The sequence below is a fragment of the Onychomys torridus genome, chromosome 23 (genome assembly GCF_903995425.1).
Source record: "Onychomys torridus chromosome 23, mOncTor1.1, whole genome shotgun sequence".
Taxonomy (NCBI): domain Eukaryota; kingdom Metazoa; phylum Chordata; class Mammalia; order Rodentia; family Cricetidae; genus Onychomys; species Onychomys torridus.
In genome coordinates, this window is record NC_050465.1 from 26,243,830 (window position 1) to 26,265,720 (window position 21,891).

Sequence of the window (21,891 nt, forward strand, 5' to 3'; positions counted from 1 at the left end):
GGATTTATATATTTATAGGTACCACTGGACTCTAGTCCTAAATTAGTAAGACTCAGATTGGTAACTTTAAGGCTTTTAAACAAACTAGCTTTTAAAACAGATTTTTGTCTGTTTTTTGAGACAAGGTTTCTCTGTGTAGCTTTGGAGCCTATCCTGGGATCACTCTGTAGCCCAGGCTGGCCTAGAACTCCCAGAGTTCTGCTTCACTCTGCCTCCTGAGTGCTAGAATTAAAGGCATGCACCACCACTGCACAGCTAAAACAGATTATTACATTGAACTATCAACACTGAAACAGGTTATTGAATTGGTTGCTCTAACAAGTTCCGGGATTTGGTTACTCATATTTAAGAGTTATCTCATATTTACTATAGGGGAGCCAATGGCTGCAAGTGACTATTGAGTAGTTGAAATGTGGTTTTCTAAAAATGGGATATGCAGTTAGATACACCCTCATTATTGAATGATTTTGAAAATGTCAGGCTAGGAACATGCCTCAATGCATAAGAGAGCTTACTGTGGAAGCATGAGGACCTGAGTTCAAATCCCAGAACTAAGATAAAAAGCTGGGCATGGCTGTATGTTGCAGTTGTCCTAGCATTTGTAGGGTAAATGGAGAGAGTATTCCAAGATCTCACTGGGTGGCTAGAGCAGCGAGTGAGCTTTTGTTGCTTAGAGATCCTATCTCAAGGGAATGAAGAAATAATAGACATCCTCCTCCATCACCTGCATGTGCAAGCATGGGTGTGCATGGAATTATATTATCTGTGCACTCACACATATGTAGCACATACCCACTTATCTGCACAAATTAACTAGTCAAAGAATGTATATACTCAAGTACTGAGGACATGCTAAGATGGTAACTTTGTATATATTAGATGAACACTATTTAAATTATTTTACTTCTTTTTTGGTCACGTTTTTGTTTGCTTATTGTTATTGTGAGACAGAATCTTTCTACATATGCCTGGCTGTTCTGGAACTCACTATGTAGACAGGGCTAGCCTAAAAAATCACAGCACCCTGCCTCCCTAGTAACAGGATTAAAGACAGGTACCACCATGCCTTGACGACCAAATATTTTTACTTTCTGAACCCGACTGCTACTACTCACATTTGTTGGTGGCTGGCTCACGCCACTGGACAGCTTCCACATTTTCATGGAAATGCGTGTTGGATTGATATTTTTGATGACATTACCACCTTCAGAGATCACACTAACCATAAAATCTGTCATGTAAACATAAAATTTACTTATTCATCCAAGAGTAATATTCTGATAAAGACAATAAGGCTATTCAAAGACATGAAACAAAAAGTAATGGGACCATTACTTAAGCAGGAATCTCCAAAAATGATTTTAGGAAACTCTTAATTATGACAGACACCTTTCTTTTTGTTTTTTTGTTGTTTTTTTGTTTGTTTGTTTTTCAAGACAGGGTTTCTCTGTGTGGCTTTGTGCCTTTCCTGGAACTCACTTGGTAGCCCAGGCTGGCCTCGAACTCACAGAGATCCACCTGGCTCTGCCTCCCGAATGCTGGGATTAAAGGCGTGCGCCACCACTGCCCAGCCTACAGACAACTTTCTATGGCTGAGTCTGACCATCAAGTTTTCCTAGATAAACCTAACAAATTGATCCTTGCTACTAATATTTCCTTGTCATAGCTTTAGTTTGCCATGATGCAAATCTAGCATGGAAAACCAAAATAGTATGACTATATGTGTTTAGTACCTAAGAATTAGGCTGACTGGTTACAACACTGTATGTCATATATATTTAGAGAATAACAATATTTACTTTCGCTGGGCATTTGTGGTGCACACCTTTAATCCCAGCACTCAGAAGGTAGAGGCAGGCAGATTTCAGAGTTCAAGGCCAACAAGGTCTACAAAGTGAGTTCCAGGACACCCAGGGCTACACAAAGAAACCCTGTCTTGAAAACAAAACAAAACAATTATTTTTTAAACTTTCTTTTATGCTTTAACTAGGTAAAGTAGCTAATGTACTATATGTAACATTCCCATTATATTTACCAGCTATATCCAACATTTTGTGTGTACCTGTTATACTTTATAAATTCAAAGAAAAAGTTTTATTTTGTCCAAATTGAGCATAAAATTTATGAAGTACAAAATCTATGGATAGGTATATTTTAAAAATTACTGTTAAACAATTTTAATCCTAACCTTTTGGTATGCTTCTTTCACAGACAGGCATTCACCTCTTCAAGAAAAGAGAAGATTTGTAGAAAATATTTGAATAAAGGACATACTAATTTCCTATTGACAATAGCTAGTGTATATAATTACTGAGTCATGTCCTAATTAGTCTGTACACTGCTGGGCTACATACTAGTTACCACTTAGTTATTTTTTATTATTATATTTGTGTTTTAATTTTACATATCAGCCATGGGTTCCCCTGTCCTTCCCCCTCCCACCCCCGCCCCCACCTTCTCCCCAGTCCCTCCCCTCAAGGGCCAAGACTCCCCTGGGGATTCAGCTCAACGTGGTAGATTCAGTACAGACAGGTCCAGTCCCCTCCTTCCAGGCTGAGCAAAGTGTACCTATGTAAGCCCAAGGTTCCAAACAGCCAGCTCATGCACTAAGGACAGGTCTGGGTCCCAATGCCTGGGTGCCTCCCAAATAGTCCAAGCTATTCAATTGGCTCACTTATCCAGAGGGCCTGATTCAGTTGGGGGCTCCACAGTTTTTGGTTCATAATTCATGTGCTTCCATTTGATTGGCTATTTGACCCCGTGCTTTTTGCAATCTTGGTCTCAACAATTCAGGCTCTTATAGTCCCTCTTCTTTCTCGACAATTGGACTCCTGGAGTTCCACCTGGGGCCTGGCTGAGGATCCACTTGCCTCAGTTATTGGATGAGAGTTCCAGCACAACTGTTAGGGTGTTTGGCCATCTGATCACCAGACTAGGTCAGATAAGGCTTTCTCTCGACCATTGCCAGCAGTCTACAGAGGATATATCATTGTGGATTTCTGGGGACCTCTCTAGCACTTTGCTTCTTCCTGTTCTCATGTGGTCTTCATTTATCATGGTCTGTTATTCCTTGTTCTCCCTTTCTGTTCTTGATCCAGCTGGGATCTCCTGCTCCCCTAAGCTTTCTTTCCCTCAAATCTTGCCCTTCATTACTCCCACTGTCATCCAGGTTGTTCACGTAGATCTCATCCATTTCTCTGTCACTGGGCGATCCCTGTGTCTTTCTTAGGATCCTGTTTTTTAGGTAGCCTCCCTGGAGTTGTGAGTAGCAGTCTAGTCATCTTTGTTTTACATCTAGTATCCTACTATGAGTGAGTACATACTATGTTTGTCTTTCTGAGTCTGGGATACCTCACTCAGGATGATTTTTTCTAGATCCATCCATTTGCCTGCAAACCTCATGATGTCATTGTTTTTCTCTGCTGAGTAGTATTCCATTGTGTATATGTACCATATTTTCTTTATCCATTCTTCAGTTGAAGGGCATCTAGGTTGTTTCCAGGTTCTGGCTATTACAAACAATGCTGATATGAACATAGCTGAGCAAATGCCCTTGTGGTATGATTGGCCTTGGGTATATGCCCAAGAGTGCTACGGCTGGGTCTTGGGGGAGATGGATTCCCAATTTTCTAAGGAAGCGTCGTATTGATCTCCAAAGTGGCTGTACAAGCTTGCATTCCCACCAGCAGTGGAGGAGAGTTCCTCTTGCTTTATATATCCATAATATATAAAGAACTCAAGAAATCAGACATCAAAATGCCCAACAGTCCAATTAAGAAATGGGCTATAGAACTAAACAGAGAATTCTCAACAGAGGAAGCTCAAATGGCTGAAGACATTTAAGGAACTGCTCAACATTCCTAATTATCCGGGAAATGCAAACCACTTAGTTCTTAAAATAGTTTTCTTTTTTGTTTCTGTCAGATGGTCTCACTCTTCAGCCTTTAAAAGTTGGCCCCAAATTTGCTGCAATCCTTTTGCCTCAGCTCCCAAAGTTCTACACCAGTCTTTGGCTCCCATTTAAAGTACTAATCTCAGACTCCTGGTTTACATATGAACTTTCAGTCATCCTTTTTTTTGTTCTTTTTGATTTTTTGAGACAGGGTTTCTCTGTAGCTTTGGAGCCTGTCCTGGAACTCGCTTTGTAGACCAGGCTGGCCTTGAACTCACAGAGATCCACCTGCCTCTGCCTCTCAAGTGCTGGGATTACAGGCATGCGCTACCACTGCCTGGTTCTTTTGTTTGTTTGTTTGTTTTTTTGGCCAGAGCTGAGGATGGAACCCAGGGCCTTGAGCTTGCTGTACAAGCGCTCTACCACTGAGCCAAATCCCCAACCCTCAGTCATTCTTATAATTAAAGGACTACAAGACAACAGGATGAGAGGAAGAACTGCTCACTCTTCCGTTTTTTCTTTATCATTTAAAAGCAATGACATGTATTTTTTTTAATCATACTGAACACCAAACATAATTTATCCCATAATATTATTATAAGGGATATTATCACTAAAGATTTATTTGAATACTTTCCGATACTTACCAGTGAATATGCCACCTGCTATGAAAGAGGCATCTTTGTCATATTTAACATTGAGACGAATAGGCTTTTCAGGGTCCGGAAGAATCATGAACTTAATTGTAGGTCCTTCTATGGTACTCTTATTATAGACTCCTTTAACCTGCACAGTATGTACTCCCCTAACAATGGACAAAAAGAAAGGCAAGGTTCAAATTATATTGTTATAACTGAATCCTTCAGACATAATAACACAAAGACTAATTTTTTTTAGAGAACATTATTATTTCTACTCTTGTTACAATTCTTGTCTAACACTAAAGAGTTATTAATCTTAAATTCAGAAATTATAAGAAAAAATCAATCTCTGTAAAACTATAAAATTTTCAGTTCTTACCTTGGAGCAAAAACAGTGAATACCCCCAAATTGGCTCTGCCCTTATCATCTGTTTTATGCTGTTGGTTCGAAGGTAACAGCTACAAATAAAATAAAATAAAAAGGTTGATTAAAAAATTCACAGCACTTGGGAGACTGAGACAGGCAGAACTCAAAAAAGTCAAAAAAGAAAAAGAAAATTCTAGAAATATATCAAGTTCTTCTCTATTACCATGTTTCTAGAATGTTCTTATTTTAAGTGATATTTGCAAATAACTTTTAAAAGTAAAATCTTCAAACCTAAATTAGTTGAAAGAACATACAATCACATGCTCTAAAACCCACTCAAACAGTTATTAAGCTGCAGAACACCACACTGGCTGCACTGCGATCAGCTAAAGGTCAAATGAGTTCTGTTTATGACCGGGAAGTATAGGAGAAAGAGACACATACATACATACATACTCAAGTGTGGGCATCACAAACTGCCTTTATTCTTTCTTTTTCCCTTCTTGCTGTTTATTCGGGCATGGGTGCTTCTTTGATCTTTCTGTTGAACATTACCTTCGCAGTAATAACCAATGTTTAAAAGCAACTATCAGTGGCCACTTCTAGTAATGATTAAGTCTGAGCTTTTAACAGATGCTTCTATAGAATATAGAGCCACAGCATATTCTGAAGGTGGAAATACTACTTAATTTTCTCAGAAACAAATATTCAGAAGAAAAGAAGAGTGTATTGGCTGCAGTAGCAGAAAATCAGACTCTCCCAAATCCTAACACTCAACTCTACCTAAAAGAGCACACAGAATAGTTTACAGAGGTACAGGCTGACAAAAAAGGCAGTAATTAGGAAGGGAAAATGAGGAGTAAAGCTCTCTATCCTGTCTAATTTCCCTTTGGATCAATTATCAGTCAGTTAATTTTTTCCATCAGGCCCCAAATTCTTGTTCCTAAGCCAGAGATGTCTTAGATCACATTTTATAGCAGTAATCTCATAGTCTTGAGAGTCCTAAAAATCTTGATTCTCTTCCTTTACTAGGAACACAGATTATAAATATCACATTTCTTGGTACTTTATAATTTCCCCTATCAACTTTCAGAATCAACTTGTGAGATCCTGCAATATGTGGGTTGGTATTCTATCTGAACTAATTATATTCAGGTTCTATGCCAGTTTTGTACAATATCATTTGTTCTATTGTATTTATAAAACACCTGTGGACAGATGCTCCAGGCTATCTGAACATAATCTTCAGAAGCATTTGTGGAACTGACTGGCAATAAATGAGTCATGAATTTCCTTCACTTTATTGGTGCATTATAAAAATTAAAAAAAAAAATGTATAAAGACCAGAAGCTTCTCCTCTTTAACCTTGAATAAAAAGGGCCTCCCACTTGTACCAGGTGCCTGAAGTTTCTACTAGCTTCTGAACAGCTGGCTCTCCCAATACACACAGGAACAATTAATACCTAAAAGTATGTGTGCTCCCATACTTTACAAGGTTATAGTCATAATTGCTCCAGTGAAAAAGAGTGAAGAGCAGAGAACCACCATCCCAGAAGGCAATCTAGCCCACGTCTAGCAGCTAGCGCTGTGTAAGATGAGAGGAACATTCTAACTGTGCAATGATGGCACCTCACTGTACTAGTCAAAAGCTACAAACTTCACTTCACCAACTACAGACTCTCTGACTTATACAAAGCACTAATAAAGATGATATGAGACTGCATTTTTGAAGAGGAGAGAATGTGACACCTGATACTATCATGAGGATAAAGTACTCATCTTTTGGGGAGTGCAAAATGGGAGGAAGTGCTAAATATCAAACACAGATTTTTGTGCACTCTAGAAATCATTTTCCTGTTGAACTACACTATCTTAAAATTTTTTTCTTAAAGATGAATTGATTTTTATTTTATGTGTATGGGTGCTTTTGTCTACACATATGTCTATGTTCCATTTTTTTTTTGCCTGGGGAGGCTGGAAGAGGGCATCAGATCATCTGGAACTGGAGTTACAAAAGGTTGTTAAGTTGCTAGGAACTGAACCTGTGTCCACTGCAAGAGCAGCAACTGCTCTTAACCACTGAGCCATCTCTCTAGCCCTGAAATACAGACTTTTCAGTGAAAAATATCCAAGGAAGCTTGAAACTTACCTTTAAACTGTTAACTTTTATGAGACTTATTTTAACATTTGAGACTAATGCATGATTATCCCACTGATCACAAAGTTGAACAATGAGAGGGTTCTGTAATTGTCTTCCATTGATCACTGGAAAGGGCTAAAATAGAGATAAACATTTTAATAAACATAAATATGTGCCAAACAATATAATTATTTTTATAGTAAGGTTATATTTATAAATTGCTTCTTTCAGTAATGAAAATAAACTCTTGAAAGCCAATTTAAGTATATGAGCATCTTATAGAAAAGATCAACAATCTGTTTAAAAGAAAAACAGCCTTTGACATTATTTGCTTGTAGCATCAATCTGTAGCTGAACACTTCTGTCAGTTTTCAAGCTTATGTACAATGGCATTTAGCAATAACATTTAGCCCCTGACTAAAGATGATGTTAACAACAATCCATACCGTAAGTTCAAATGCTTCTTGTTTTCTCTCCAGCAAGTATGGAAAGCTTATGCAATTCCACAAATCCATGTAGTGATGTATTAATGGATACATTCCAAGGGACACATTGTTAAGTAAGATACCACATCAAGCATCAATCTCATGGAAGATGTTAAAAGTTAAATGGGAGAGAAATAGAGTGAAAAAATGGAAGCTGACTGATTATCTCACTCCTGTCCATGTTTCTTTTACTTCCTCTACCCTCCTGCCTTATTGGAGTTAACTAGTTAATCAAACTAGGTTGCAGGCTGCCAAAAAGTGGAAAAAAATGTAATGCTTTGCTATGGATAAGCTATCCAAACAAATAAGAATCTCACCAGTGGTTATACACAATGCTTGGTTTACAAAGCTAAAGAAGACTATCACCAAAGATGATACACTGTCTCCTCTGCTGTTGGTGTGTGTCTCACTGTGTAGTCTAATCCACCTCCTAAGGTGGGTGCAGGCAAGCCCTGCCAGTCTCAGTCCCCTCAAAACGTGAGTACAAGTACACCATGTTCCCAGTTCACTCTGCTCCCTAAATGTGGTACAGATGGGGCTCACCCTAACTGCTTCTAAAGGATGTTTCTCAGTAATTAAGACTAAATTAAGCTGGAGTAGTTTTTCAGGGAAAAAGTGGAAAATGCCAAATTACAACATCAAATGTCTCTGCTGAACATAAATGTATTCTGTCATTTTTATGTTTTAGCAGGTTATTATTTCAGTTTCTTCATTCATAAAATGAGTACCGCATGCACACACATGGTGGTTTGAATGAGAACACCCCCATAGGCTCATAGATTTTGGAGGTGGGTCACCAGGGACTGACTATTTGAAGGTTAAGAGGTGAGGCCTTATTGAAGGAAGTGTGTCACCAGGGGTGGACTTTGAGGTTTCAAAAAGCCCATTCCAAGCCCAGAGTCTTTCTTTTCCTGTTAGATGCAGACCCAGACATAGAACTCTCAGCTACTTCTCCAGCAACATGTCTGCCTGCAGGCTGCTATGCTCCCTCAATTAAATGCTTTCTTTTATGGTGTGACTGTGGTCATGGTGTCTCTTTACAGAAATAGAACACTGACTAATAATATAGTAACACATTTTTTCCTAATGACCACACTAGCTATCTTTCAGTTAGTGTAGATGAATCTTAAAGGTTCTCATTAATAAAATCAAACCCGAGACCAGTTATTGGGCTGAATGCTGGAAGATCAGAGAGGCAGAACAAGCTACAGCTACCTCACCTCGCCAGTTTCTCAGCTGGTCTTGTTTCCTCAGACTGGAAGCTTCTGAGTCCTCATCCCAATGGCTCTCAGCTGAACTGTGCTGCTCCAAAGCCTAAAAGCTTAACCAGCCAAATGCTTAACTAGCTCTGGTCTTCATGCCTTATATATATTTCTCTTTCTGCCATCACTCCCTGGGATTAAAGGCATGTGTCTCCATGCTGGCTGTATCCTTGAACACACAAGAGATCCGCCTAGTTCTGCCTCCCAAGTGCTGGGATTAAAGGCGTGCACCACCATTGCCCAGCTTCTGCTATGGCTTGCTCTGACCCATTTTCTAGCCACCACTTTTGGCTTTGATCTAGTGGCTGTCTGTTCACTGACCCCAGATAAATTTATTAGGGTGCACAATATTGTGGGGAACACAATACCATCACAAGTTAGCATCAATGAGAGAGAGCAACAATTAAGTTAGGAACTGCTAGGATGACCAGACATTAAATGATTACTTTTCCAGCCTCATTTACATTGATAACAGGGGTTGGGGATTTAGCTCAGTGGTAGAGCGCTTGCCTAGCAAGAGCAAGGCCCTGGGTTCGGTCCTCAGCTCCAGAAAGAAAAAAAAAAAAATTGATAACCAATAAGTAATTTAGATCCATGTTTCATTTCAAAGTTTCTGTTGATAATTTATGTTATCTACAAATAAATTTACAATAATTTTTAATAAACTGTCACTATTGTTTACATTTTACCCAGTAGTATGAACTTCTTTTTCTGCCTCAAAAGTACACTATTTATTTCAGAATACATCAATAAATTCTTTATTTGGCATCAAGAGGTATAAAAATGTTTATGTATATATAAAATGTTCCCAGATAAAAATAAATGCACTAGCTTTTCCATGAAGCCCTTATTCAACACATTATATAAGAAGAAAAAAGGAACCACTGATTTTTTTTATAACAAATTATTATAACCAATTTCTCTTTTCTCATAAATCAAAGGGTACTATCAAACTAGAGCACAGGTGTGAGCTCTTCTTAGCTGACTTGGTTCTTCCTTGGGATCATTACGCCCACTACACAGTTACACAAATTCACTGTCCTTCACTGAAAAGTGAAATGATAGTTAGTGGTTCATGTCTACAACCCCAGTACTCAGGAGGTAGACTGAAGACTACTGTACCCTGCGGGCCAAAGGATATTAGAAAAGAGGACAGAGCAAATCCATTTTTGTAAGGCATGGTTCTACAGTTAATAATGTGACTTATTCTGGAAAAATTGGTAATAAGTAGTTCAGTGATTTGTTGTTCTTTCATTTTGTTGCTGAGATAGGTCTAAATACATAGCTTTGGTTGGCCTAGACCCAAGTGCTGGAATTAATAGCAAGTCATACTACCACAGCCATCTATTTCCCTTTTCTTAAATATAGACCCTGGCTATACAGTATAGGATGGCTCAGACTTGTGATCCTATGGTTTCTAACTCCTGGGTGCTGGATAGTGGGGAAATGCCACCACACACAGTTAAGAAAATCGATTTTAAAATGTCTTCATCACTTCTCCTGAAGTTGTTAAGTCAGATAGTCTCTCAAAGCAATACAGGCTACCACCACAGATTCTGGTTGTCTAACAGAACTTGATGTAAGACACCACACACTCTGGCCACTGGACATAGAGAAATCAAGCTGATACTGACCTGGAAGCTTCTACCTGGCAGCCTGGCTTTCACAGTACCAGAAAAGTGCTACACAGGCTGCTGGGGGGAGAAAAGACATCAACAGTCTTGCCCAGCTGTGAATGCTACCAATACAGTAACAACTGGCATGCAAAGATGGGCCTGTTGATGAAATGTTGGAATGAATGCTATGGGACTAACCAACTGGTTTTCACAGATTTAAAAAAACTTGGCCAAGAACCATGGCTGTCTGATCTCCTCCACACTTGGTGTGTGCGCCTTTGTAATCCCCTCCCTAATAAATATTACAACCTCCCTCCCCCCCAAAAAAACCCAACCAACCAACCAACCAACCAACCAAAGAACTACAGAAAAGTTGAGAGTATAGATATTCTGTCTTGGATTTGGAGGGCTTACTGCTCTTTCAGAAGATCCAAGTTTGGTTCTTAACACCTATGTAATCCTATAACTGCAGGTCCAGGGGATCCTATGGCATCCAAGACTACCTAAATGTATATGAACAATACCTGCACATAGTGCTGCTCATCACCACTGAACTATCTCTCTAGCTCCTTATTCTGTTTTTTCTTTTCTTTTCTTTTCTTTTGGTTTTTTTGAAGACAGGTGATGTGGAACATTCTTTGTACACTATAAATTTGTATTACTCCCATTGGTTAATAAAGAGCTGACCTGCCTATAGCTGGCAAGAAGGGATTGTGGGGGAGAGCTGGACTAGGAGGACACTTAGGAAGAGGAAAGGGAGAGTCTTGGGAATCACCAGTGATACAGAAGCAGCAGGACATGTACAAAATAAGGCAACAAGCCATGAGCCATGTGGTAGCAAGTAAAGGAATAGAAATGGGTTAATTTAAAATGTAAGAGCTAGTTAATAACAAGTCTAACCTATCAGCCTAGCACTTATAATTAATATTAAACCCCTGTGTGGTTATTTGGGGAGCTGGCTGGTGGGACTGAGAAAGTCCATCTACAGACAGGGTCTCACAATGCAGCTCAGTCTAGATTTGATCTCAGGATCCTCCTCCCTTAGCCTCCCAAGTGATGACTACAGGCACTCTGTAGAAATGTCTAAACATTAGACACGACTTCTCAATAATAAAAAAAGAAAGCTGTGCCAAACTAAAAGTACTTATACAGAAATGCATTATGGGAAAGGGGAAGGGTCAGAAAAACAGGGAGATTGGAAGGCACTAATGGACAAGAATCTGAGTTCAAGAGAATGTGTGTCTTTGTTCTCTCACAGCCAACATCTCCACTCTACTAGAGTCTACACTGCTGTTGAGATGGGTTTAGAGGATTCTTAATGTTTACCACCTAATTCACTGGTTCAAGTCTGTTTAAATCATATGTTATAACATTATTATTCTCATTAATTCAAACCCTGAAATTATTGTAGCATTTTTACATGGCTCTTTTTTCAAATTGTTTTTTTCTTTTATAAAACTATAATGTTAATGATGGGGAAACCCACAGAGACAGCTGACCGGTGCTAGTTGGAGCTCACTGACTCTGGACTGACAGCTCAGGAACCTACATGGGACCGAAGTGGGTGACAGCTATGTGACTCGATCTGTTTGTGGGGTCCCTGGCAGCAGGACCAGGACTTATCCCAGGTGCATGAACTGACTTTTTGGAACCCATTCCCTGTGGTGGGATACCTTGCTCAGCATTGATACAATGGGGAGGGGCTAGGCTCTCCTTCAACCTGGTATGCCAGACTTTGTTGACTACCATGGGAGGCCTTACCCACTGAGGAGTGGTTGGGGACAGAGTGGGAGGGAGGTGAGGAGGCGGGAGAAAGGGAGGGAGAGGGAACTGGGGTTAATATGTAAAATGGAAAAAATTTTTAATAAACAAACATATTTAATAATAAAAAAAGAAGGAAAATGTGGGCTGTAAGACAAAAAAAAAAAAAAAAAAAAAAAAAGGAATTAAACTATTTAGCCTACCAAGAGAAAGTTTTTAGACATGCAGTAGAGGTTTATATTTTTGTTTTATCTCTCAAAGAATTTATAGTAAATATCTTTGACTCTATGTACTTTGGCTTGCTGAGTTTGCTTCAGAGATTAGGCTAGAGTTGCAAGTATTTATTGGAAATGAGAAACACATGTAAAGAATCTTTCTATCCCTGTCTTTGATAGGGTAATCTGGTTAATGAAAAGTCAATTCAACTATTTTCCCTGTGCGATTCCTAGATAAATTTATAATTTAAAACAAAATTAATTAAACTACAAAATGAGGGAAAAAAACTATAATGTTAAGTAGTTATTTAAAAAAAAAAAATCCATGGCTGGTGAGCTCATGGGCTATAGGGTGAGACTACTATCCTTTTTCTGCTAAATGGACATAGCATCAAACTGGCTTCTACATTCCTATCTCCATACTCATTTCTTAATGCAAAAACTCACAAATGGTTGAAGTACAGAGAATAAGTGTGTGTGGAGTGTTCAGCCATGAACGTGGCAGCCATGTTACATACTCACTCCCCACCAAAGTTCAGGAACCATTATGGGGAAGAGGGCAGAAAGACCGTAAAAGCCAGAGGCTGGGAAGGACTTGATAGGGTTGCTGGACTCATGGGTCCACAGTAGCTGTGAATGTCTGCATGAAAGCTGTATAAGACCAAGCCGATCAACACTCCAGTATGGAGAGAAGAGGGGCTCATGAGCCTCCATTACTGAAGGGGGAGCTACCGACAGTTGGGAGCTTCCAGGAGAGGTAAGTAAGTTTCCTTTTAGGATGAATACCCTGGAAAGCCAGCCACACTCTGGGGTGGCTTCAAATACACAAGTATATGAGAAGCACACAATGAACTTGGTGGCAGGCTATATTTTTGAAAGGACATTAAGTTGGAGGTGGCTGTTGAGCTGGGAAGAGTTAAGTCAGTGGCTCTCAACTCTCCTAATGCTGCGACCCTTTAAAACAGTTCCTCATGTTGTCGTGACCCTCAACCATAAAATTATTTAGTAACTGTAATTTTGCTACTCTTATGAATTGTAATATAAATATCTGTGTTTCCCAATCTCTTAGGCAATGCTTGTGAAAGGGCTGTTCAACTCCCAAAAAGGGGGGGTAAGGGGCCCATGACCCACAGGCTGAGAACTGCTGAGTTAAGGGGAGGAATGAGGGGCATAAATATGATTAAAATAACAATGCATCTGTAAAGGTAATTCTCAATAAAAACATTGTATTTTAAGAATGTCATCAACGCCTGGTGGTGGTGGTGGTGGCGGCGGCGGCGGCGGCGGCGGCGGCGGCGGCACACGCCTTTAATCCCAGCACTCAGAAGGCAGAGGCAGGTGGATCTCTGTGAGTTTGAGGCTAGCCTGGGCTACAGAGTGAGTTCCAGGACAGGCTCCAAAGCCACACAGAGAAACCCTGTCTTGAAAACCACCACCACCACCACCACCACCCCAAAAAAAGAATGTCATCACCATAAAACAGTTAAGTATGTAAGATGATACATATATTATCATTAAATCCACCTTGTCATTTAACATTATACATTTTAAGTATATACAATTTTAACTTCTCAACAAAATGTTTAAATTTTTTTTACTGGATTCTATGTAGACCAGGCTGCCCTTGAACTCAGAGAAATCCCCATCTCGGGGCTGGAAAGATAGCTCAGAGGTTATTAGTGCTGTCTGTTTTTCCAGAAATCCAATTGAGCTTTTCCAGAATTCAATTCCTAGGAACCACATGGTAGCTCACAACCATCTGTAGTGAGATCTGGTGCCCTCTTCTGGCATGCAGGCAGAAGAGTGAATATATAATAAATAAATCTTAAAATTCTAACTCTGGGTGCTGGGATTGGATGTCTGTTCCAACCATGTCAACCACACTAAATTCAATAGATTCCAAAATTATCAGTAAATGAAGTCAGTAGAGGTAGGATTTGCCAGATGTTTGCAAAATGAGTATTTAAGACTTAAGTATTTTCATAGAAAGTCCATTTGTACTGATGCACTGAAATATGCTTTACAAAAACTTCAACAAGACTGGAGAGATGGTTAACTGTTAAGAACACTTGCTATGTAACTGTAAGGACTGCAGTTCAAATCCCAGCACTCGTGAAGTAGGCTGGGTGTTGAACACAAGCCTGTAACTTCAGCTCTGAGGAAGGAAGAGCAGGATGGTTCCGGGGCTTGCTGGCTCCCAGCCTAGCCAACCAACACAAGTCCCAGGTTCGGGTAAATACCCTACCTCAAAGGACAGTAGAAAGACTTCTTATGGCCTCCATACGCACACCCTGGCACATGTGCATACCAGTGCACATCCACTTAGACACACAAACACATGCACAAATAGACTATCTTCAAAGAAATGAAAATCTGCAATGAAGTTTTTATATTACTATAAAAGAATAGGAAACAAATTTAGCAAAAATCAGTTGACTGGTAAAATGGGTGCTAGTGAAATCAGTTTCATTATTCTTCTAATTTTTATTTATGTCTAGAACAGTTCTAAAGGTCTAAATTATTTCATTCATAATTTCAGACTCAGTGAATAACTAAAGTGTTAAGACTCACCTCATGCTGGAAAAACGGTGGTACATGCCTTTATTCTCAGCACTCCAGAAACAGAGGCGGGCATACCTCTCTGAGTTGGAGGCCAGCCTGGTCTATAGAACTAGTTCCAGGACAGCCAGGACTGTTACACAGAGAAACCCTCCCTGTCTCAAAAAACAAAACAAAACAAAACAAACAAACAAACAAAAAACCTTACCTTGTTTTGTTAATGTTGTTGTTGCTGTTATTATTATTTTGGTTTTTTGAGACAGGGTTTCTCCATGTAGTTTTGGAGCCTTTCCTGGATCTGGCTCTGTAGTCCAGGCTGGCCTCGAACTCACAGAGATCCACCTGGCTCTGCCTCCCAGGTGCTGGGATTAAAGGTGTGCACCACCACCACCTGGCTAGTTACAATTATTATTTCTTCTAAAACAAAATCTATCTCTTCTAATCCACTAAGGGTCTGAAAGACTATTAATTGCACTATTAATTATACCATAAAGACATGAAGTTGTATACCTCTTTTAGCTCTGGCCAGTCGATAAGCAGCAGCTTGGTTGGAGGTCCAGAAACTAGGTGCACTCGAATAAAGTCAGAAAACTCTCGCCAAGTAAAACAAAGATCCTTATGTCCAGGAGGACCTGGAGTAAATCTGATGCCTCGTACACTTATGCTCTGTGTGTTAGCCTAGTGAAGAAAAGCACATTGAGAAAACACAGGTTGTTGTTGCTTAGTCTTTAAAAAAAAAAAAAAAGTTGCATAATTCACCTACTGCTATTTCTGGGTAAGAGACCAAATCCATGCCAACACTGGCATACTCTTTTATTTTCAGGAGAGAAAACTGGTATCTTTTTCTCTTCTGTCAGTGGCAAAGAATCTAAAAAACTGTGAATATATCTCTTTTTACCTTATCTTCTCATAATTTCTCCTTTTCTTCTACAAGTTATCTTTTGATCAAAATGCTTAAAAACAAATGTTTCAAATTTTAGAGTTCTCTAAATTTATTTGTTTGTTTGTGATACAGTCTATGTAGCTTTGGTTGGTCTGGAAGTGCACTATGTAGACCAAGCTAACCTTGAACACGAAGAGATTCCCAGGTCAGCCTCCAACTTAAACAGATCTGCCTATCTCTGCTCCCTGCTTCTGGAACTGAAGGCTTGTGCCTCTATGCTACACCCTGCCTGGTCTGATCTCTCTGAATTTCATAATATTTGCATGGATTGGTTAAGATTCCTAATCTAGCCAGGAGCTGGTGGTGCATGCCTTCAATATCAGCATTGGGAGCCAGAAGGAGACCTCTGTGAGTTCAAGGCCAGTCTGGTCTGCAGAGTAAATTCCAGGGCAGCCAGGTCTATACAGAGAAACCCTGTCTCAATCCTGTTCCCCAACACCAGAAGATTTCTAATCTATAAGTATGAGATACTCTAAAAACCAGCAACTATGGGGTTGGGGATTTAGCTCAGTGGTAGAGTGCTTACCTAGCAAGCGCAAGGCCCTAAGTTCAGTCCTCAGCTCTGGGGGGGAAAAAAACCCAGCAACTTAGAGCATCATGCTAGTAGTCAAAATTCTCTGGATTTCAGAACATTTCAAATTTTCTGTCTGGGATGCTCAATCTGTATTTGTGCTTTGCTTTAACCCCCAAAGCAAGCACACCTGGCTGAGAAACTTGGCTCTTGTGTTTTCCCCTCAGTTTATAACTCTTTTTACTGTGGCTTTGCTTTAGGTATTTCCATAGATGGTACCTTAATGTAACAACAAAGGTCTTTCCTGAATACCCTACATAGTAAAATACTATTATCTTCACTATTTTTTCTCCCCATTATTTTTTGCATGCCCTCTCCTTTGTCGAGGTGATATTCACTCTGACTGGGGTTTTTGTTGCTGCTTATCAATTATTCAGAATAATGGTTACCACATACTACTACTGAGTCAATGAAACTAGCTATTAATCTTTGCAATATGACTAAACTGATTCTAGACCAGAAAGAGCACAAAAGTATGCATATTTTAATAATGGCTGTTAATGATCCCATGTCCTGTATGTGTAGATCATTCATGTATACATCTAAATCTATTTTATTTTTATTTATGTATGTGGGTGCTCTGTCTGCATGTATGACTATGCACAATTTGTGTGTCAAAGTAAACTTTTTAAAGAGCCCAAGCACATGGTGTGCACAGGGTGACAAGAAGCAGACTGTCTACACATAGCTTTAACAGTTGTGTATTCATCCTCTTATGTCATCAACACAGAGTCAAAGGGAGATAGTAAAGACACCCAAGGTCACAGAAACTAGTGAGGAAATTCTCGTGGTTATGCTATCAAACAAAAAGCATAATGCAATCAATGGATCAAATTCTGTAGACCTGGGGAACTCCTTTTTCTAACCTACACTGATGGCAGGTTTTGTCAAGACCCAATTCCAGAACATCCTTTCACCTAATGCTGGCTTTGACCTTTTCAGTAAGAGTGCTTCATGCTTGTTTCAAGCTCCAAGAATTCTATCAGGGCCTTTACTTCCCAAGCTACAGTGAATTAACCATACAGTAGCAAAGTTAAACAGTGAGTTTTCTCCTCAGTATCCTGTTTTAATGCAGGAGGTAAGCACTAAGTTTTATTTAAACACCTAACTGAAAATTTACATATTGTGTACACATAGGTTGACATATGTGTATTTAAATACTTACAGTGAAATATTCTTACAACTACAATTTGCTCCAAAGGGATATGGTTAATGGAAACAAAATGATGGCTACAAGTGAATGATGGGATTGGAGGAAACATCTGCAATTCTGGTTATTGTTGTTTTCAAATGTGTAAATTAATTTTATTTTGAAACCTCACATATGCTATCCCCACAATTTTTTAAATATAAGTTTTACTTGAAGAATTTTAGATGTAATATCAAGGCTGACAAGATGACTCATCTGGTAAAAAAGAAACCTGCCACCAAGTCTGAGTTCAGTAATTGAGACACTATGGCAAGCATTTAGCCACGTGCAGTACATATAAACATGCACAAATAAAACACTGTTTTGAAAATTGTTTTTAAATGTATGTAAAGTTAAACTTTCATTATTTTCATTTTTCTTCAACTTTTGTCAAACACAAAACCAATTTTATAAAGGTAGTTTTACCTCAAAAGTGATTTTCAAGTTAGAGTTATCAAGTCCAACTCCAGCAATTGACAATGTAGATAAAGAATCTGGTGAAAATGCTGGAATCTGATTTCCATACTGATCTGCAACTATAATAACTTAAAAAGAAAAAAGCTTTAAGTTAAAATCCTTTTAAAGACATATCTTACATATAAAATATACTGTGAAGCTTTACTCTCATATATAGGTAATTTACAATTATACTTATTTCTCTTATAAGTATAAATCACTAAAGCTGTATCAAGAACTTGTGCAGGAATGTTTAAATACTGCTAATAACCAAGTGACTTTTAATTTCCGAGGTACACCAATGTTAACACTATTTTTAGTTTTGAGGTGTGAGGGACTGAACACAGGCCCACACACATGGTAGATATATATGCTCCACCACTGAGCTATATCCAATGCCTAAATCAGACTTTTTAATAATTAAAACTTAAAAGAAACATTTTAACGGTATTTAATTTTATAGCTTAAGGAAAAAATAAAGGCAATATAGGAATCAATTCAATTCTTTCATAACTATTTCTTCTAACAAAGACAAATTTTCTAAACAAACTATCATAAAACTGAGTTCCAATGTATGCCAAAAAGATCTTTCAGAGCATACATTTTAAAGCACTAATGAAAGCCAGCATTATTTATTTAAAAAAAAAAAAAGTGGGTATACCAACCTATTTCTCCTTGAAGCTCTTGGCCCATCTGCACCGTTTTTCCTCCTTTTAACTCACATTTTAAATGTTTGGGATCATCAGGAAGTGGTCTAAAATTGGTTTGGTTAAAAGGCTTTAATGAACCATTAATTGCAGAAAAGAAGAGCAACACATATTTGATGCCCTAAATTTAAATACAACAGCACTCCTCCAAATCTTTCATTTTAAATAGCTATTGACTGCAAAAAAAAATTACATCATACTCTTTACATTACATTAAGAGGAAATTATAATAAGGAAATACTGTCAACAGACAGGTAAGAATAAATCACAACAATGAGTTATGGTCAGAGTGGTAGAACTGCTCTTGGTGCAAAGAACAGCTCAGGAAAAGGTAGAGGGTCACAGTGCTAGAGTCACTGGAAAGGGTGGCCAAGGGGTTGTGCGACAGAAAGTCTTTTACTCCTTTATATTAAGCTCTACTCTTTTCTATGAGTGTGTAGATTAATTCTGATTGAACTAAGTCTCACCACTAACCAATGTGATAGTTTTTTTCCCTCTAAAAACCACACTCTACCTTTCGTGCATTCCAGCCTCTGTTGCTTTCAGTTGAAGAACCTTCCTTTGGTGCATTTTAACAGTTACTAATGGATCAATGAAGTGCAAGTTTATAAAGAGTAATCACTATTAGTCAGATACAGTGCCACCACTTGTAATCCCAGCACAGGGGAAGCTGAGGCAGGAGGACTGTGAGCTGTTTCAGGATATTCGATTGCACTGTGAACCCCGAGTCTGCATTTGCATTATTTAAATAAAATCCACCTTGGGCCAGGAGGCTGAGTTAACAACTAGTTGACAGAAATCAATAATCACAGAGAGTCAGAGGGTGTCTGGAAGATAACAGAGACATGCACAGGAATTAGTAGGTAAAAGCTTGGAGTGGCATGGGGTTTTGGTTTGGAGGAGGTACGGAGGGGAACTTTCCAAGACCACAGCAAAGAAAGGTCAGCTGGTTACTACTCAACCTCTCCGATAGCAGCTTTTCATCCCAGCCTCTGATTCCTGAATCATACCGATAAATTAAAAGCTACATTTGGCTGCAGCTACAAAGCCAGTACCTGTGGGAACAGAATTCCCGTCAGGCGAGGCTGTCAGAGAAGCAGGACAGTAACTGCAGAGCAGCAATTGCTGCCTGAAATAGCAGTAGATAGATAAAGCGAAGCCTCTGTGTCAACAGAAAAACAAGAGTAAGTTTGCAGCTAGCCCGGGCTACATAGCAGGACTCTGTCTCTAACAAAACCCCAACAATCAACCTCTGTACAATGATTCTGTAAAGACAATCTTCCATATTTTATAGAAACTAAAAGGTGAGGGTTGGGGATTTAGCTCAGTGGTAGAGCACTTGCCTAGTAAGGGCAAGGCCCAGGGTCTGATCCTCAGCTGGAAGGAAGGAAGGAAGGGAGGGAGGGAGGGAGGGAGGGAGGGAGGGAGGGAGGGAGGGAGGGAGACAGACAGACTAAAAAGTATAAATCTTTTCATCTTAAAAGGAACTTTTTTTCCACGTTTGTGTGTGTGTGTGTGTGTGTGTGTGTGTGTGTGTTTGTGTGCTGCAGAAGACTATCTTGTACTCCAAATAACTCAAAATACCACAAGTTCACAAACCTTATTGTAAAAGCACTTTCCAGAGAGACATGGTCATCTTGGAAAGAAACCTGGCAGTAGCGCACATCTTTCACAGATGTTGGTACTTGTACATCAGGAAGCAGACCTTGTAACAGATGTTCTTTGTTAACCTCAGGAGTCCAGTTAACCTAGGAGAGAATACACATAACACAAAGCTGAGAGGCTTCATTCAAAGCCTTCCCACAACCACTTGTTTTCTAAAGACTGAAACAGGGTTCCGGGTAGAACAGGCTGCCCCCCAACTCAGGTTGTTTAGGATGGACATGAACTCATGATCCTCCACCTCCCAACTGCTAGGATTATAGGAATGTGCCACCATACCCCACCTAGTTACTCAAGAAGCTTGACCACCACACTCTGCACTCTTCCCCACTCGGAGGGCCTCTGGGACTCTGGTATCTAGGGATCTCCCTGGGGCCTCCAGAAATGTTGTGGAGTATCCACTAGAGAAGACAACTCCAGGTTTAAGCCAAAAGGAAATCCTTTATTAGCTGGCTAGCAACTACACTGGGTGTTCAGGATCGCAATATAGCTCTGAGCCTTTACTGGTTCTGGGGCCCTGGTTCCAGTCCTTGCTCTGGCCGGTGATTTCTTTCCTCTATTGCAAAGGGAGGAAGAACTAAAAGAGAAGTAGACCTCATGCTGCTTGCAAGGGGAGCAAACCATCACTTTCTCTCACACTTTGATTTGAGGGTTGAGGATCAGCTGAACAGTTGTACTAAGGACCTGCTTCTGAGCTGCCTCCTTTCCTTCTTCAGCAAGGCGTATTTACTCATCACTGGAGAAAGGGGAGGTGGCTGGGCCAAACCATTTTTTTTCCTTATCAAGTTTTTTAAATCAATGTTAAGAAAAATGTACTGCTGTCTTTTTTCTTGTCTTTCTCAAATCAAAGCTACAGTCTTTGAGGTGGTTGTACATCTTCAGAGGCTTAGTAATGCTTGAAGGAAGTCAGGCCTCCCGTGTTGTAGCTTAGGGTGAGCAGGATACAGCCTTTGTCTTTTATGCCTATTACTTATCTTCTGTCATTCAAGCAACATAAACTAGAAAACAGTATTGGTGGTTTTTGAACTCACAATCAAAGACTAAAAGAGCATGTTGAGCTAAAAGTTCTTAAATACAAATCAAAAGTTTAAAGTAGGATATAGTGTGGGGATTTAAAAGAATGGATTAAGTGTCACATTAAAACATGTAATTTAAGGGATAAAAAAATTTAAGCTAGAAATATTTGAGAAAGGATTTAACCCAGAAGGTGACCAGAAAAGTAAACCAGCAATGACGCATCCTTTTCTTGCAGAGTAGAAGTCCACAGGGATCACATTCAGAACCTCCACTCAGACCTCTCAGGGATGACACGTACACATTTTTGTTTTCTTTTTAGGGACTTCACACTTGGTTGTGTCTGGTTTTGAGACACAACCTATAGGCCAAGCTGGCCTTTAACTGCTAATGCTCTTGCCTCCATCTCCC

The 21,891-nt window shown here is 39.4% G+C and overlaps 1 protein-coding gene across 1 annotated transcript in view; it reads right to left on the reverse strand.

Moving 5' to 3' along the window:
* Smchd1 (structural maintenance of chromosomes flexible hinge domain containing 1) overlaps nucleotides 1-21,891 on the reverse strand; it is a 135,808-nt gene that overhangs the window by 42,712 nt on the left and 71,205 nt on the right. Inside the window, exons 26-33 of the mRNA XM_036173068.1 lie at nucleotides 20,404-20,552; nucleotides 18,763-18,851; nucleotides 18,068-18,186; nucleotides 15,449-15,616; nucleotides 7,050-7,175; nucleotides 4,913-4,992; nucleotides 4,540-4,697; nucleotides 1,116-1,231 (exon numbers count right to left, since the gene is read on the reverse strand). Coding sequence (XP_036028961.1) covers nucleotides 1,116-1,231; nucleotides 4,540-4,697; nucleotides 4,913-4,992; nucleotides 7,050-7,175; nucleotides 15,449-15,616; nucleotides 18,068-18,186; nucleotides 18,763-18,851; nucleotides 20,404-20,552 — 1,005 coding nt within the window. The remainder of the gene's footprint in view (nucleotides 1-1,115; nucleotides 1,232-4,539; nucleotides 4,698-4,912; nucleotides 4,993-7,049; nucleotides 7,176-15,448; nucleotides 15,617-18,067; nucleotides 18,187-18,762; nucleotides 18,852-20,403; nucleotides 20,553-21,891) is intronic.